The sequence below is a fragment of the Anomaloglossus baeobatrachus genome, chromosome 2 (assembly GCF_048569485.1).
Source record: "Anomaloglossus baeobatrachus isolate aAnoBae1 chromosome 2, aAnoBae1.hap1, whole genome shotgun sequence".
Lineage (NCBI taxonomy): Eukaryota > Metazoa > Chordata > Amphibia > Anura > Aromobatidae > Anomaloglossus > Anomaloglossus baeobatrachus.
The window spans coordinates 325,723,555-325,739,350 of NC_134354.1; the positions used below are offsets into that span (position 1 = coordinate 325,723,555).

General features: G+C 45.4%; 1 protein-coding gene across 1 annotated transcript in view; it reads left to right on the forward strand.

Moving 5' to 3' along the window:
* Positions 1-15,430, forward strand: part of GPN2 (GPN-loop GTPase 2) — a 160,513-nt gene extending 145,083 nt beyond the window's left edge. Inside the window, exon 5 of the mRNA XM_075335907.1 lies at positions 14,498-15,430. Coding sequence (XP_075192022.1) covers positions 14,498-14,562 — 65 coding nt within the window. The 3' untranslated portion in view covers positions 14,563-15,430. The remainder of the gene's footprint in view (positions 1-14,497) is intronic.
* The last annotated feature ends 366 nt before the right edge of the window (positions 15,431-15,796 follow it).

The window sequence follows — 15,796 nt, forward strand, 5'->3', positions numbered from 1 at the left end:
CTGCAGTGCTTGACCTCTGCACTGGATTAGATCTCGCAGCACTGACAGTTTGCCTCACATACCATGCATTCGGCATGGTCTGTGAAGCTCTCCATAGCTCAGTAACCTGGGATCGTTATGACGACGACCCAGGGTTACCATGGCAGCAATCGGGTCTCGATCATCTGGGAGAGGTAAGCAATCCCTCTCCCTGCCTTCTCCTTGGAATGGCGCCAACTTTCATGATGTACCCAGTATGTCCAATGTCCTAAAGAGGTTAAAGCATTTTTGTGTGCTGATTCTGATTCTGAATCTGCAATGAGAATTTTCCTATCGGGCACCAATTTTCCATAAATTAGATTTTTCCAATAAATTTAACCTACTTTGCCTCTTCATAAATTTTTAGGTGTTGGGATTATTATAACTTTGCACTGTTCTTATGAAGTCAATTTGTTTTCATAACAAACATTTCCGTATTTTTCTGCAAGGTTGACTAATCTTAGGGATTTGCTTGCTTTCGAGTTTTGATTTTCATACCAAAAAGCATCATTATCTCACTGTCCTTTTTGATATCAGTCATATTTTTATAGCTGTTTTCTTTTACTGTAAACTATTATAATAAATTAAACTTTTATTTTGTTGTTCTTTTGCAGTAGGATATTTTGTTAAAAATATTGCGTAGTTGTGTAAACCACCCCAATCACTTTTGCTATATTTGTGGCAAAGTGACTTTAAAATCACAGAGAAGAAGCATAACGCTGTTGGTGAAGAAAAGATATTTCCTGTATTTTCATTGGAGATCATGATAAACTTTGGGTCCCCCCATATTTGTTGCTTTTCTTGCATTACACTTCTCACACGGCTCAATGGTATAACACGGCACATGGCATTTGCTGTTCCAATGGTATGGAGTGTGCCAAGAGACTATTCTACATGTTGCCATTTCTGTGTGACAAATATTGCTGGAATAACCAGTAAAATTAGAAACTCAGTGAAATATGCAAATATTCCTGCAGCAATTAACCCGGTCTTGCATAGCTCGAAGCTGCCAGTCCCCACTCCACCAACATCTTGGATCTGGAAGAAGGTTCAAATGCTGATTTGGTTGACTAAGAAGCTGATCAAGAAGATCTTGATTTTCTATTTCATGAGTCTGTGCAGCCTCACAAACTAAACCAGGTTGATCTAAATGATTTAGTTTGTGATCTGAGCCTATCAAAAAGTCAGGCGAAGCTTTTGACTTCGAGGCTTGAAGGATGGCACTTGCTGGAGCAGTGGACCAAAATATATTTTTTTCTGCCTTAGGCCCGTTTCACACGTCAGTGAAAAACAGTGACGTTTTTCACTGGCGTGTAAAACACGCACATGTCCCTGCGTGTGCCGTGATTCACGGCACACGTTGGTTGTCTAAGTGCAATCCGGGCTCCGTTCTCCGTACCCCGTGATTGCACTTAGAAAACAACTCACCTGTGCGCACTCCCGCTGTCCATGGTGCTGATCGCTCCCGCGGTGCAGCATCCGGCCGGCGGTGACCCCCGCAGCAGCTGCTTCCGGGTCGGCTGTGTCACGCATAATGAATATGCGCGACAATAATGAGCCGGCTCAGAAGCAGCAGGGAGAACGGGCTGCAGAGGACATCGCTGGACGCCGGGTGAGTTAAAATGTTTTTTTATTTTAAAAGCACTTTTTTTTCTGGCACGTGTTTCACGGACCACACCACTGCGTGGTCCGTGGAACATCAGTGATGCCAGGAAAAAATGGACATGTCTCCGTGCGGCAATTACGCACACGCGGGTACGCCGCACGGAGACACGTGCAGTGAAAAATCACTGACGTGTGAGCAGACCCATTCATTATAATGGGTCTGCGTATGTCAGTGATTCTGGTACGTTTTAAAAAAAGCACAAACGTACCAGAATCACTGACGTGTGAAAGGGGCCTAAAGGCCACTTTACACACAGAGATAAATCTTTGGCAGATCTGTGGTTGCAGTGAAATCATGGACGTATTGTTCCATTTGTACACAGCCACAAACCTGGTACTGATTGTCCACAATTTCACTGCAACCACAGATCTGCCAAAGATTTATCTCTGTGTGTAAAGTGGCCTTTAGGTAGCAGGAGCTTGAACACTTATTTTTAATGGAAGGGGACCTAGTTTAATGCAACAATGCAAACTCTGTACTAGATGCAATGGGACAAGAGCACAGACCTCAAGAATGAAGGTTTTTTTATACACTCTTCAAAGCATTTAATAGCAGTACTCTGCATATTGGCAACAAAAATCCATATGTTCCTCTTCCTAATGAAGCAATTCTGAAATAAAAAATTAAAATATTCGCCTTTTTCTGTAAAAAAAAAAATGGTTAAGAAAACTACAAGTGAAATATTTGTGGTGATCTGAAAGTAATTGACCTGGTGCTTGTTTTGTTGTTTTCTTTGTGAATGAGACAGCAGAGACTGCAAAAAAAAAACCATTTCACAAACAATCAGTAGCCACCAGTTTGACTCCTGGAAGAAAGAATGTCGTGCATGAGCCTCTGGTCGCTCCAGGAAAAGTTTTCCTTACACCATTTTACATAAAACTTTGGCTGATTAAAATCATTGTTAAAGTGATAGATCGTGATGGCGAGGTTTACTCAAGTTTACTCAAATCACTGAGGCCAAGATCAAGGAAGTCATTTTCGTGGGTCCACAAATAAGGGAAATTATGAAAGACACTGATTTTGACATAAAATTAAGTGAGACTAAGGCATCAGCCTGGTAGTCGTTCCAAAATGTCGTGGTGAACTTGGTGGGCAACCATAAAGCACCAAACTATAGAAATCTTGTGACTGAGTTATTACAACGCTACAAAGATTTGCGATGCAATTTTTCTCTCAAGATACACTTAAAGGGAATCAGTCACCCCCTTTGACCATTTTAAGCTCTTACTATGGGCATGCAGGTAATAGGATGGTGAAAGTAGTCTTACCTGTATGCCTTATATCAAATGCCTTGTTCCAGAAATATTACTTTAGCTCACCACATGCAAATTAGCCTACCAGGCTACTGGGCATTGTGCTTTGGCTATTGGGTGTTATGCTTAGTCTACTGGGCTCTCGGTTCTCTGAAAGAAATTTCCACTTCCCTACTTCATAATCCTTCCTCTCACCACCTATCAGCGTCACAGTGTGTCTGTGATTTTTTTTCATGCTGCACATGCGCCGGTGACTCAGCGCCACTTCCGTTATCGGTGCGCTGTTCAAAGTCCTCCCAACTTCCTTCCTTTCTGCCTGCAAAATCGCCCAGGTATATACCGTATTTTTCAGACTAAAAGACGCACTTTTTTCCCCCCAAATTTTGGGGGAAAGTTGGGAGTGCGTCTTATAGTCCGATGCCTGCGGTGCGGTGGGGGTGAAGGCGGGTGCGGTGGGGGTGGAGCGGGTCATCAGAGGCAGGAGCAGGCTGTGGCAACGATACCCTGACCACGTGGGCCCGCTCATTTGATATGCACGCCCATCATTTCGCCCATCATCTCTCAGCTCTGAAGCCGGCGCTGACAGGTGGGCGGGATGATAGTCGGGGGATGCGCGCATACTAAAGAGCCGTCCCACGTGATCACTCCAGGCAACAACAGCCTGGAGTGATCATGTGCGGCTGTATTCACTGCCCCCCGTGCACCATCATCAGCGCGGGGGGCAGTGAATAAGTACGGTATACTCACCGTTCCCCTGCAGCATCGCGATGTCCTCCTGTCTGCCGGCCAGGTAATGTGTGTGAAGAGCGGTGAGCACAGCGATAACGTCAACGCTGTACACACAGCTCCACACAGGTTAGCTGGCACACAGATAAGCGAGCGATGCTGCGTGAAGTAAGGAGAGGTAAGTATACAGCGGGAGTCCTCCAGCTGTTACCGCAAATCCGGCCGCGGCTGAAGTGAACGCGGAATCCACGGTGACTTCACGCAGGTAATGTGCGGTGACAGCTAAAGTCACCGCTGATCCCGGCGGCTCACTTCACTTGCGGCCTGACCCTCACAGAGAGCGGTCCTGTTCTATGGCTGCTCTCTGTGATTGTCAGATGTAGCAGAGCTGGATACGTCATGGGTGTGGATTACATCGGACCTGGGTGTTTTAAGGGTTAATAAAGTGGTGAAAGAGGGTGGTGTTTTGTCTTTTATTTCAAATAAAGGATTTTTATGTGTTTGTGTTTTTACTTTCACTTACAGCTTAGGCTACTTTCACACATCCGGTTGTAGCAGTGCGGCACAATCCGGTGCTCTGCTGAAAAAACGAAACCGTTTTTTTTTTTGCCGCCGGTTTCGTTTTTTCCAGCATTGACTTGCATTGGCGCCGCATTGTGCCTCATGGGCTTGCGTTCCATCTGTTTTTTGCCAGATGCCGGATGGAACGTTCCCTGGCACGTTTTTTGCTCTGGCAAAAAAAATCGCATTGCACCGTGTCCGGCCGCTGCGGCGCATTTTTCAATGCATGCTTATGGACTCCGGATGAGGCGCAATGCGGCAAAAAACGCATCCGGACGTCGCATGCGGTTTCTTCCACTGCGCATGCTCAGTAGCGTGCCGCAACCAGAAAAAAACGGACGGGCCGCATGTAAAAACTTATGCAAAGGATGCGGTGTTTTCGCCGCATCCGTTGCATAGGTTTTACAGCCGGATTGAGCCGCAGTGCTCAAACCGGATGTGTGAAAGTAGCCATAGTGATGAGGGGGTGTTTCAAACCCCTGCCATCACTAAGCTAGGACTTAGTGGCAGCTATGGGCTGCTGCCATTAACTTCTTATTACCCCGATTGCCACCGGATCAGGGCAATCGGGATGAGCTGGGAAAAGTCCCAGGACTGTCGCATCTAATAGATGCGGCAATTCTGTGTGGTTGCTGGCTGATATTTTTAGGCTTGGAGGACTCCCAATAACGTCAGTCTCCCCAGCCTGAGAATATCAGCCCCCAGCTATGAGACTTTATCTTGGCTGGTTATCAAAATTGGGAGAACCGCACACCGTTTTGTTTTGGGGTTTTTTGTTTTTTTTTAAATTACCCCCATACAGTGTCAGCTGCAGATCCTCGCCCTATACCAGTCTGTCATGACCACATTTTTTGCTTAAAAATTTTATTTTCCTATTTTCCTCCTCTAAAACAAGGGTGCGTCTTATGGTCCGGTCCGTCTTATAGTCCGAAAAATACGGTATGTATGTCTGTGTGTATTTCCGCCCACCCATGCATGTATGTATGTATGTCTGTCTGTCCGCCCATGCATGTACACTACAGTTCAAAAATTTGGGGTCACTCAGACAATTTTGTCTTTTCAATGAAAAATCATACTTTTATTTATCAAATTAGTTGCATAATGAATAGAAAATGTACTCCAGACATTGACCAGGTTAGAAATAATGATTTTTACTTGAAATAATTTTCTCCTTCAAACTTTACTTTTGTCAAAGAATGCTCCTTTGCAGCAATTCCAGCTTTGCAGACTTTTGACATTCTAGCTGTTAATTTGCTGATGTCATCTGGAGATATTTCACCCCATGCTTTCAGAAGCTCCTCCCACAAGTTGGGTTGACTTGATGGGCACTTTTTGTGTAACATATGGTCAAGCTGCTCCCAAAACAGCTCAATAGGGTTGAGATCTGGTGACTGGGCTGGCCACTCCATTAGAGATAGAATACCAGCTACCTGCTTCTTCCCTAATAGTTCATGCATAATTTGGAGGTGTGATTTGGGTCATTGTTCTGTTGTAGGATGAAATTGGCTCCAATCAAGCGCTGCCACAGGGTATGGCATGGTGTTGCAAAATGGAGTGATAGCCTTCCTTATTCAAAATCCCTTTTACCTTGTACAAATCTCCCACTTTACCAGCACCAAAGCAACCCCAGACCATTACATTACCTCCACCATGCTTGACAGATGGCGTCAGGCACTCTCCTAGCATCTTTTCAGTTCTGCGTCTCACAAATGTTCTTCTGTGTGATCCAAACACCTCAAACTTCGATTCGTCTGGCCATAAGACTTTTTCCAATCTTCTTTTGTCCATGTTAATCTTTTCCTTTTATACGCCAGTCTCAGATATGGCTTTTTCTTTGCCACTCTGCCCTGAAGGCCAGCATCCCGGAGTCGCCTCTTCACTGTAGACGTCTTCACTGTAGACGTTGACACTGGCGTTTTGCGGGTACTATTTAATGAAGCTGCCAGTGTAAGACCTGTGAGGTGTTGATTTCTCAAACTAGAGAGACTAATGTACTTGTCTTGTTGCTCACTTGTGCAGAGGGGCCTCCCACTTCTCTTTCTACTCTGGTTAGAACTTGTTTGTGCTCTCCTCTGAATGGAGTAGTACACACCGTTGTAGGAAATATTCGTCGTCATCGTTGTCGCTGTGTGTGACATGGCCTTAAGTGTGACGGTACCTTAAGGTAAATATTTGCTGGTTATTTATATTCTTAAGGGCATGTCTTATATTCTTAAGACGACGTCACTGCTAAGTCGCCATTTTCTGTGATGTAGCAGCGACCTTGCCGTTGTCGTCGCTATGTGTGACATCTCACAACGATCAGACCCCTGCTGCGAGATCGCTGCTCGTACTTGAATGTCACAGTTCATTTTTTGATCGCTGCTATCCCGTTGCGCCTCATGAATCCTTGTGTTTGACACCGTAGCAACGACGATCGCGATGATGCTGAAGGCAGTGACATGGGCCTGAAGGTAGTGACATGGGCGTGACAGCGACGCGTGTCGTTATGATCGCTGCTGCGTCGTTGCTTTAAAGTACATGTTTGACAGCTAAGTAGCGATCATGTAACGACTTACAAGGTCGCTGTTGCGTCACAGAAAATGGTGACGTAACAGCGACTTCGTCGTTGTCGTTGTGTGTGACTCCAGCTTTAGCGACGCTCCAGCGATCCCACCAGCGATCTGACCTGGCAGGGATCGCTGGAGCGTCGCTACATGGTCGCTGGTGAGCTGTCAATCAGGCAGATCTCCACAGTGATCAGAGATCAGCCACCAGCGACCCATGTAACAACGCTGTGCTTGGTATCCATAGTACACATCAGGTTACTAAGCAAAGCGCTTTGCTTATAGTTACCCGATGTGTACCTTGGCTACGTGTGCAGAGAGCCAGCTTCTAGAAGCTGCGGACGCTGGTAACCAAGGTAAATATCGGGTAACCAAGCAAAGCGCTTTGCTTGGTTACCCGATGTGTACCTTGGTTACCAGCGTCCGCAGAAGCCGGCTCCCTGCTCCCTGCACATTCAGATTGTTGCTCTCTCGCTGTCAAACACAGCAATGTGTGCTTCACAGCGGGAGAGCAAGGACTAAAAAATGTTCCAGGACATTCAGCAACGAGACGTGGCCTTGAGCACCAGGTCAGGGACTGTGACGCCTAACCCCAATGCGTGCTTTTCAGTGCTACCTTCTACACATATACATACACAGGCCACGGACACATAGACATTCATACATGCATGGGGACTCACACACACATATACATACATACATGCATGGGTGGGCGGGCAGATACACATACATACATGCATGGGCAAGTGGTCAGGCAGACACACACACACACATATATACATACATGCATAGGCAGGCAGGCAGATAGGCACACATACAGTACAGACCAAAGGTTTGGACACACCTTCTCATCTCTAGAACAACTATTAAGAGGAGACTTTGTGCAGCAGGCCTTCATGGTAAAATAGATGCTAGGAAACCACTGCTAAGGACAGACAACAAGCAGAAAATACTTGTTTGGGCTAAAGAACACAATGAATGGACATTAGACTAGTGGAAATCTGTGCTTTGGGCTGATGAGTCCAAATTTGAGATCTTTGAATCCAACCACCGTGTCTTTGTAGAAAAGGTGAACAGATGGACTCTACATGCCTGGTTCCCACCGTGAAGCATAAAGGAGGAGGTGTGATGGTGTGGGGGTGCTTTGCTGCTTACACTGTTGGGGATTTATTGAAAATTGAAGGCATACAGAACCAGCATGCCTACCACAGCATCTTGCAGCGGTGTGCTATTCCATCCGGTTTGCATTTAGTTGGACCATAATTTATTTTTCAAAAGGACATTGACCCCAAACACACCTCCAGGCTGTGTAAGGGCTATTTGACTAAGAAGGAGAGTGAATGGATGCTACGCCAGATGACCTGGTCTCCACAGTCACTAGACCTGAACCCAATCGAGATGGTTTGGGGTGAGCTGGACCGCAGAGTGAAGGCAAAAGGGTCAACAAGTGCTAAGCATCTCTGGGAACTCCTTCAAGACTGTTGGAAAACCATTTCCGGTGACTGCCTCTTGAAGCTCATCAAGAGAATGCCAAGAGTGTGAAAAGTAGTAATGAAAGCAAAAGGTGGCCACTTTGAAGAACCTAGAATACAAGACATATTTTCAGTTGTTTCACACTTTTTGAATTATTTCATTACACATGTTTTAATTCATAGTTTTGATGCCTTCAATGTGAATGTACAATTTTTAGAGTCATGAAAATAAAGAAAACTCTTTGAATGAGGAGGTGTGTCCAAACTTTTGGTTTGTACTGTACATACAGTACATACATACATACATACATGGTCAGGCAAACACACACATACTACACCTGGGCGATGTTGCCAGCAGAAAGGAAGTAAGTTGGGACCGGAGGACTTTGAACAGTGCGCCAATAACGGAAGTGGCGCTGAGTTCCCAGCGCATGAGCAGTAGATTCAATGAGGGTGAATGAACCGTGGCTGAAAAACACTACTGTGCACACGTGGGATTTGCAGCTTGAAAAAAAACGTCACAGACGCACTGTGACGCCGAGGAAGGATAATGAAGCAGAGAGCCGGGAATTTCTTCCATGGAACCGAACACACAGTAGCTTGGTAGGCTAATTTGCATATGGTGAGCTAAAGTAATATTTCTGGAACAAGGCATCTGCTATGAGGCATACAAGTAAAACTACTTTCACCATCCTATTACCTGTATGCCCATAGTAAGAGCTTAAAACGGTCAAAGGGGGTGACAGATTCCCTTTAAATATATATTGAGAGACAAATTGCATCGCAAATCTTTGTAGTGTTGTAATAACTTAGTCACAAGATCTCTATGGTTTGATGCTTTATGGTTGCCAACGAAGTTCACCACAACATTTTGGAATGACTACCAGGCCGATGCCTCAGTCTCAGTTTTGTGTCAAACTCAGTGTCTTTAATAATTTCCCTTAAAACGGTCAAAGGTGGTGACAGATTCCCTTTACTGGACCTTGTCACAAACCGGGCCTGGGGAAGTCACTCAAGATCCCTCCGCTCGGTCGTGGCCTTGTCAGTCCGTGATGACACTGCACCACACTGTCCCACCATGATGTCTGTCATACGTCAGCCACGCGATATGACCTCGTCACTTCCAACTCCAAGGGGTAAGTAAGGTCCGCTTGGTGCAATGTAACTCTGAGATTTACCGTCCCCGCGGGCACAGTGAGGCACGGAGAGGGAGACCGAGCAGGCTGTGCTACCTCCAGCATGACGCCCAGCTTTCTCACAACCCTGACTGGTCGCCAGAACCATTCCACTAGTCCCAGTAGAACAGGATTCTGCCGGACCAGTACAGTAGTCTGCCACCTGTTCCTTATTAGATATAGTCCTGGTCTATTAACAGGACTATATAGGGCCAGAAACCAGCCCAGGTAGCGTGTAATGTTAAAACGAGCTCTCGGACATGGGGTTCGGGGATTAAAATAAAATGTAATTTTATATTTAATCACCTTAAGGGCACACTAGATAATACACTATATACAAGATGAGATTTCTACACACGTGGTCAAAATTGTTGGTACCCCTCGTTTAATGAAAGAAAAACTCACAATGGTCACAGAAATAACTTGAATTTGACAAAAGTAATAATAAATTAAAAATCTATGAAAATGAACAAATGAAAATCAGACATTGCTTTTCAACCAAATAATTTAAAAAAAAATAAAACTCATGAAATAGGCCTGGACAGAAATGCTGGTACTCTTAACTTAATATTTGGTTGCATAACCTTTTGAGGCAATCACTGCAATCAAATGATTCCTGTAACTGTCAATGAGACTTTTACACCTCTCGCCAGGTATTTTGGACCACTGCTCGAAAGCAAACTGCTCCAGTTGTCTTGTGTTTGAAAGTTGCCTTTTCCAGACGGCATGTTTCAACAGTTTCCAAAGATGCTCAATAGGATTTAGGTTAGGGCTCCTAGAAGGTCACTTCAGAATAGTCCAATGTCTTCCTCTTAGCCATTCTTCTGTGTTTTTAGCTGTGTGTTTTGGGTCATTATCCTGTTGCAAGACCCATGACCTGCGACTGAGACCAAGCTTTCTGGCACTGGGCAGCACATTTCTCTCTAGAATCCCTTGATAGTCTTGAGATTTCATTGTACTCAACACAGATTCAAGACATCCTGTGCCAGATGCATCAAAGCAGCCCCAGAACATAACAGAGCCTCCTCCATATTTCACAGTAGGGACAGTGTTCTTTTCTTGATATGCTTCATTTTTCTGCCTGTGAACATAGAGCTGATGTGCCTTGCCAAAAAGTTACATTTTTGTCTCATCTGTCCATAGGACATTCTCCCAGAAGCTTTGCGGCTTGTCAACATGTAGTTTTTCAAATTCCAGTCTGGCGTTTTTATGTTTTTTTCAACAATGGTGTCCTCCTTGGTTGTGTCCCATGAACTCCACTTTGGCTCAAACAACGACAGATGGTGCGATCTGACACTGATGTTCTTTGAGCTTGAAGTTCACCTTTAATCTCTTTAGAAGTTTTTCTGGGCTCTTTTGTTACCACTTTTATTAACCGCCTCTTTGATTTGTCATCAATTTTCCTCCTGCAGCCATGTCCATGGAGGAGGTTGGCTACAGTCCCATGGATCTTACATTTCTGAATAATATGTGCAACTGCAGTCACAGGAACATCAAGCTGCTTGGAGATGGTCTTATAACCTTTGCCGTTAACATGCTTGTCTATAATTTTCTTTCTAATCTCCTGAGACAACTCTTTCCTTAACTTCCTCTGGTCCATGTTGAGTGTGGTACACAACATGTCACCAAACAGCATAGCAAGTATCTGTAGCCCTATATACAGGCCCACTGACTGATTACAAGATTGTAGAGACCTGTGATGCTAATTAGACATACCTTGATTTAACATGTCCCTTTTGTCACATTATTTTCAGGGGTACCATCATTCTGTCCAGGCCTGTTTCATGAGTTTTTTTTATTTTGTTATTCTGTGGAAGCATGGTTGAAAAAAAATGTCTGACTTTCATTTGTTGATTTTCATAGATTTTTTATTTCTTATTACTTTTGTCAGATTCAAGTTATTTCTGTAACCATTGTGGGTGTTTCTTTCATTAAATGAGTGGTACCAACAATTTTGACCACATGTGTAGATATTATGTCAGAAGTACAGTGTTCGGGTCGGCCATCGTGTCTTGCCGGCTGCCGGCACTTTAAATCCCCATGTGCGCTGCGAGGACGCGCATTCCGGAGACACACTTGCAAGTGGCTCGCACTAGTCTCACATCACATCACCCGGCATGGCCGCACATTCTCCTGACAGTAGCGGGTCGGCTGCATGTATTTCTATGCAGCTAAGACGCTTCTGTCCAGAGAGTGTGTGGGCCATGATACGATCTGAGACTAGCGCGAATCACTTGCAAATGTGACTCCGGCACTGAAGCGTTCACTACTGAGCGCTACGTGAGCATACCATTGGGTCCTCACACTGGCCAGTGCCAGTGTGCTCAGAACTTACTTTGTGGGTGGGGTTATAGCGCTCTGTGCTCCCGTCCCGCAGAAGATGAGCAACAGCTTCTCGGCTTCCAGTGCTGTGTGGTCGCCCTCCGGTGCTGTGTGCCCCCTCCCTCAGTGCTGTGTGGTCACCATCTGGCGCTGTCTGCCCCTGTGCTGTGTGCCACCCATAGTGCTGTGTGCCCCCTCCCCCAGTGCTTATTACACCTGTGCTGTGTGCCCCCTCCCCAAGTGCTGTATGTCTCTCCCCCAGTGCTGTATGCCTCCTGCAGTGCTGTGTGCCCTCTCCAGAGCTGTGTGCTACCCCCCCAATGATGTGTACCACCCTCAGTGCTGTGCTAGTGATGTCCATGTACCCCTGTGCTGTCCATGCCCCTTAGTGATGTCTGTGCTCCTGAAGTGCTGTCCGTGCTCCCCAGTTCCCCTCCAGTGATGTATGTGCTCCCCTAGTGATGTCTGTGCTCTGCAAGTGTTATCCATTTTCCCCAGTGCCATCCTAGTGCTGTCCATGTCATCTAGTGCTGTCCATGCTCCCGTCGTGATATCCGAGCCCCCGAGTGCTGTCCATGCTCCCAGTGATGTCCGTGCCCCCTAGTGATGTCTGTGTTCCAGAAATTTTGTCACTGCCCCCCAGTGATGTCTGTGCTCACCCAGTGCTGGCCATTTTCCCCAAATGTTGTCTGTGCCAATCAGCCATATACAGCTCTGGCAAAAATTAAGAGACTACTGCAAAATTTTCAGTTTTTCTCATTTTTCTCTTTATAGATATATCCTTTTCCTGCAGGGTAATGCGCCATGACACACAGCTAGGTCAATCAATGTGTGGATGAACGACCTCCACATCAAAAACCCTGTCATGGCCAGCCCAATCTCTAGACCTGAATCCCCATTGAAAACCTCTGGAATGGAATGGAAGAGGAAGATGGATAGTCACAAGCCATCAAACAAAGAAAAACTACTTCAAGTTTTGCACCAGGAGTGGCATAAGGTCACCCAAAAGCAGTGTGCAAGACTGGTGGAAAGCATGCCAAGACGCATGAAAGCTGTGATTAAAAATCATGGTTATTCCACAAAATATTGATTTCTGAACTCTTCCTGCGTTAAAACATTAGTATTGTTGTTTCTAAATGATTATGAACTTGTTTTCTTTGCATTATTAGAGGTCTGAAAGCAATACACTGTTTTGTTATTTGACCATTTCTCATTTTCAGAAAATAAATACATTTATTGCTTGTAAATTCGGAGACATGTCAGTATTTTATAGAATAAAATAACAATTTACATTTCTCTCAAATATACCTATAAAGAGAAAAAATCAGAAAAACTGAAAATATTGCAGTGGTCTCTTAATTTTTGCTAGAGCAGTATATGCCTCCCAGTGATGTATGTGCCCCAGCGACTCTTGTGATGTATATGCCCTAGCCCCTTCTGTGATATGTATGCACTCAGCCCCTCCAGTAATGTATATGCTCTCAGCCCCTCCTGTGATGTATATACCCCCAGCATCTCCTGTGATGTGTATGCCCCCAGCGTCTCCTGTGATGTGTATGCCCCCAACGTCTCCAGTGATGTGTATGCCCCCAGCGTCTCCAGTGATGTGTATGCCCCAGCGTCTCCTGTGATTTGTATGCCCCAGCATCTCCTGTGCAGCATCTGCTGCAGTGTAATGGGTTATTTATCAGACCTTTGTGGAAGGAAGTTTTGTCCCTATCTAATAAGCCAATAAAAGTCTCCACCGGAGGACTGTTTTTTGGGGGCATGAAAGTGCTCTTTAGTCTAAGGGTACCGTCTCACTAAACGACGTACCAGCGATTCCGACCACAATACAACCTGGTGAGGATCGCTGGTGCATCGCTACATGGTCGCTGGTGAGCTGTCAATCAGGCAGATCTCACCAGTAACCAGCGACTAGCCAACAGCCACCAGCGACTCCTGTAACGATGCTGCGCTTGGTAACCAGGGTACATATCGGGTAACTAAGCAAAGCGCTTTGCTTGGTTACCCGATATTTACCCTGGTTACCAGCATACACCGCTTAGCGCTGGCTCCCTGCACACATAGCCAGGGTACACATCAGGTTACTAACCAAAGCGCTTTGCTTAGTTACCTGATATTTACCCTGGCTATGTGTGCAGGGAGCCAGCGCTAAGCGGTGTACGCTGGTAACCAGGGTAAATATCAGGTAACCAAGCAAAGCGCTTTGCTTAGTTACCAAATATTTACCGTAGTTTACCAGCGTACGCTGCTTACACAGAGTCGTTGCTCGTTGGTCTACTGCTGTCAAACACCCCGATGTGTGCTGCACAGCTGGAGACCAACGAGCAAAAAATGAACCAGAACAATGTGTAACGATCAGCGATTTCACAGCAAGGGCCAGGTCACTGCTTAGTGTCACACACAGCGAGATCGCTGATGAGGTCACTGGTACGTCACAAAACCTGTGACTCAGCAGCGATCTCGCTAGCAATCTCGCTATGTGAGAAGTACCCCTAAGACCCAGATCCTTGATATTAATGGGTGTGGTCTGGAGAGGGTTTTATTAGGACACTTAAGAGTTTGGGCAAGGTTCCAAAAAAACGCTTTTTTAGTGACGTGGGATGTGACAAGCCTATATACCTCAATAATGCGCAACAAGGGAATGGAAGCGGTACAAAGTCTCTTGTCTAACAATTTTTTCCCTGCAGGAGTCCAAGATTGTCGCCTAGACCTTTTACAGGTGGTACTGACTGAAAATATCTTTTTGTTTCAGGATACATTTTATGTCCAGAAGCAGGGGACTGCGATGGGGTCCAATGCGGCACCCCCCTATGCTAACAGCTACATGTTCTCATTTGAAGAGCAGTTTGTTTATACGGACAGCATGTTCCAGGAGCACAGCCTGTGCTGGAAAAGATTTATAGATGATATATTTTGCGTATGGGTTGGCCCTTTGAACTCTCTTTTGGAGTTCCACCAGCACCTCAATGGGGTGTGGCCCGAATTACAGTTTGCTCTTCATTATGATTTGAGCCAAATTAATTTTGTGGACAGCACTATCATAAAAGATAATGAGGTCTCACTACAGACTGATCTGTACGTTAAACCGACGGGCAGGAACAATTTGCTCTTTTACAATAGTTACCACCCTAAGGCTACCAGAAATTCAATTCCCAAGTCACAATTCCTCGGAGTAGAGAGAATAGTTAGTCAGCCTGATGTTAAACAGAAGACAATACAGGAAATGGAGTTCAAATTTTGAGCTAGAGGCTATCCAAGGGAGGCACTTAGGAGAGACACAATTAATACCTCCTGTGAAGATGTAATTTACCCTCTCACTGTATATGCTGTGATACTATGTCATGATATGTATATTTCCCTGGTTGTATTAGTTGTAATTCATGTATTTTCTTGGGGGAGCTACTGGTCTCAATGTGTCTCTCTCATACAATTGTAGTCTGGCATCTAATGTGATTATGTAAATAGCCTGTCCTCTTCTTTCCAGAGTTGTGTATCTAATCTGTAATTGCATTGGCCAGTGAAGGAATAGTCATTGTTCTTTACAGCAGGGGATCCCTTCATCTACTGTGGCTGGCAGACATATTGGAGCCCTGTGATGGACCAAACCATTGATGATAGGATGTGTGACCCCTACCCCCTGAACAAACATGGTGGGCTGGTCAAGCAGCACAGACAATGCATTTCCCTTTTTGTAACTTCAGAGTGAGCTGAAACTTGAAGAGAGCAGGAGCCCCAGCCTGGGTGGCTGTGGACACGGACGGAGCTAGGCCTGTGTGGCGGCCCGTGGGATTGTGTGGAACTCTTTGGACTACTGTAAGGACGATTGCTTTGTTATCCGGTCCGAGGATTGTCGGGAAGGGCCCCCGAATCTGTTTTATGTGGACTAATCGTGTGCTGTTCCTGTATTCCTGTTAATAAACCTGTTGGATCGTTCCTCGGCCTCGTCCATCCTTTGCTCTCTTGTACACCCCCGTCACACCTCCTCACCCCCCAAAACAAACAAAGGGGATCATCTTGCATTTGAACACAGTTTTCATCCTTTCATATATAA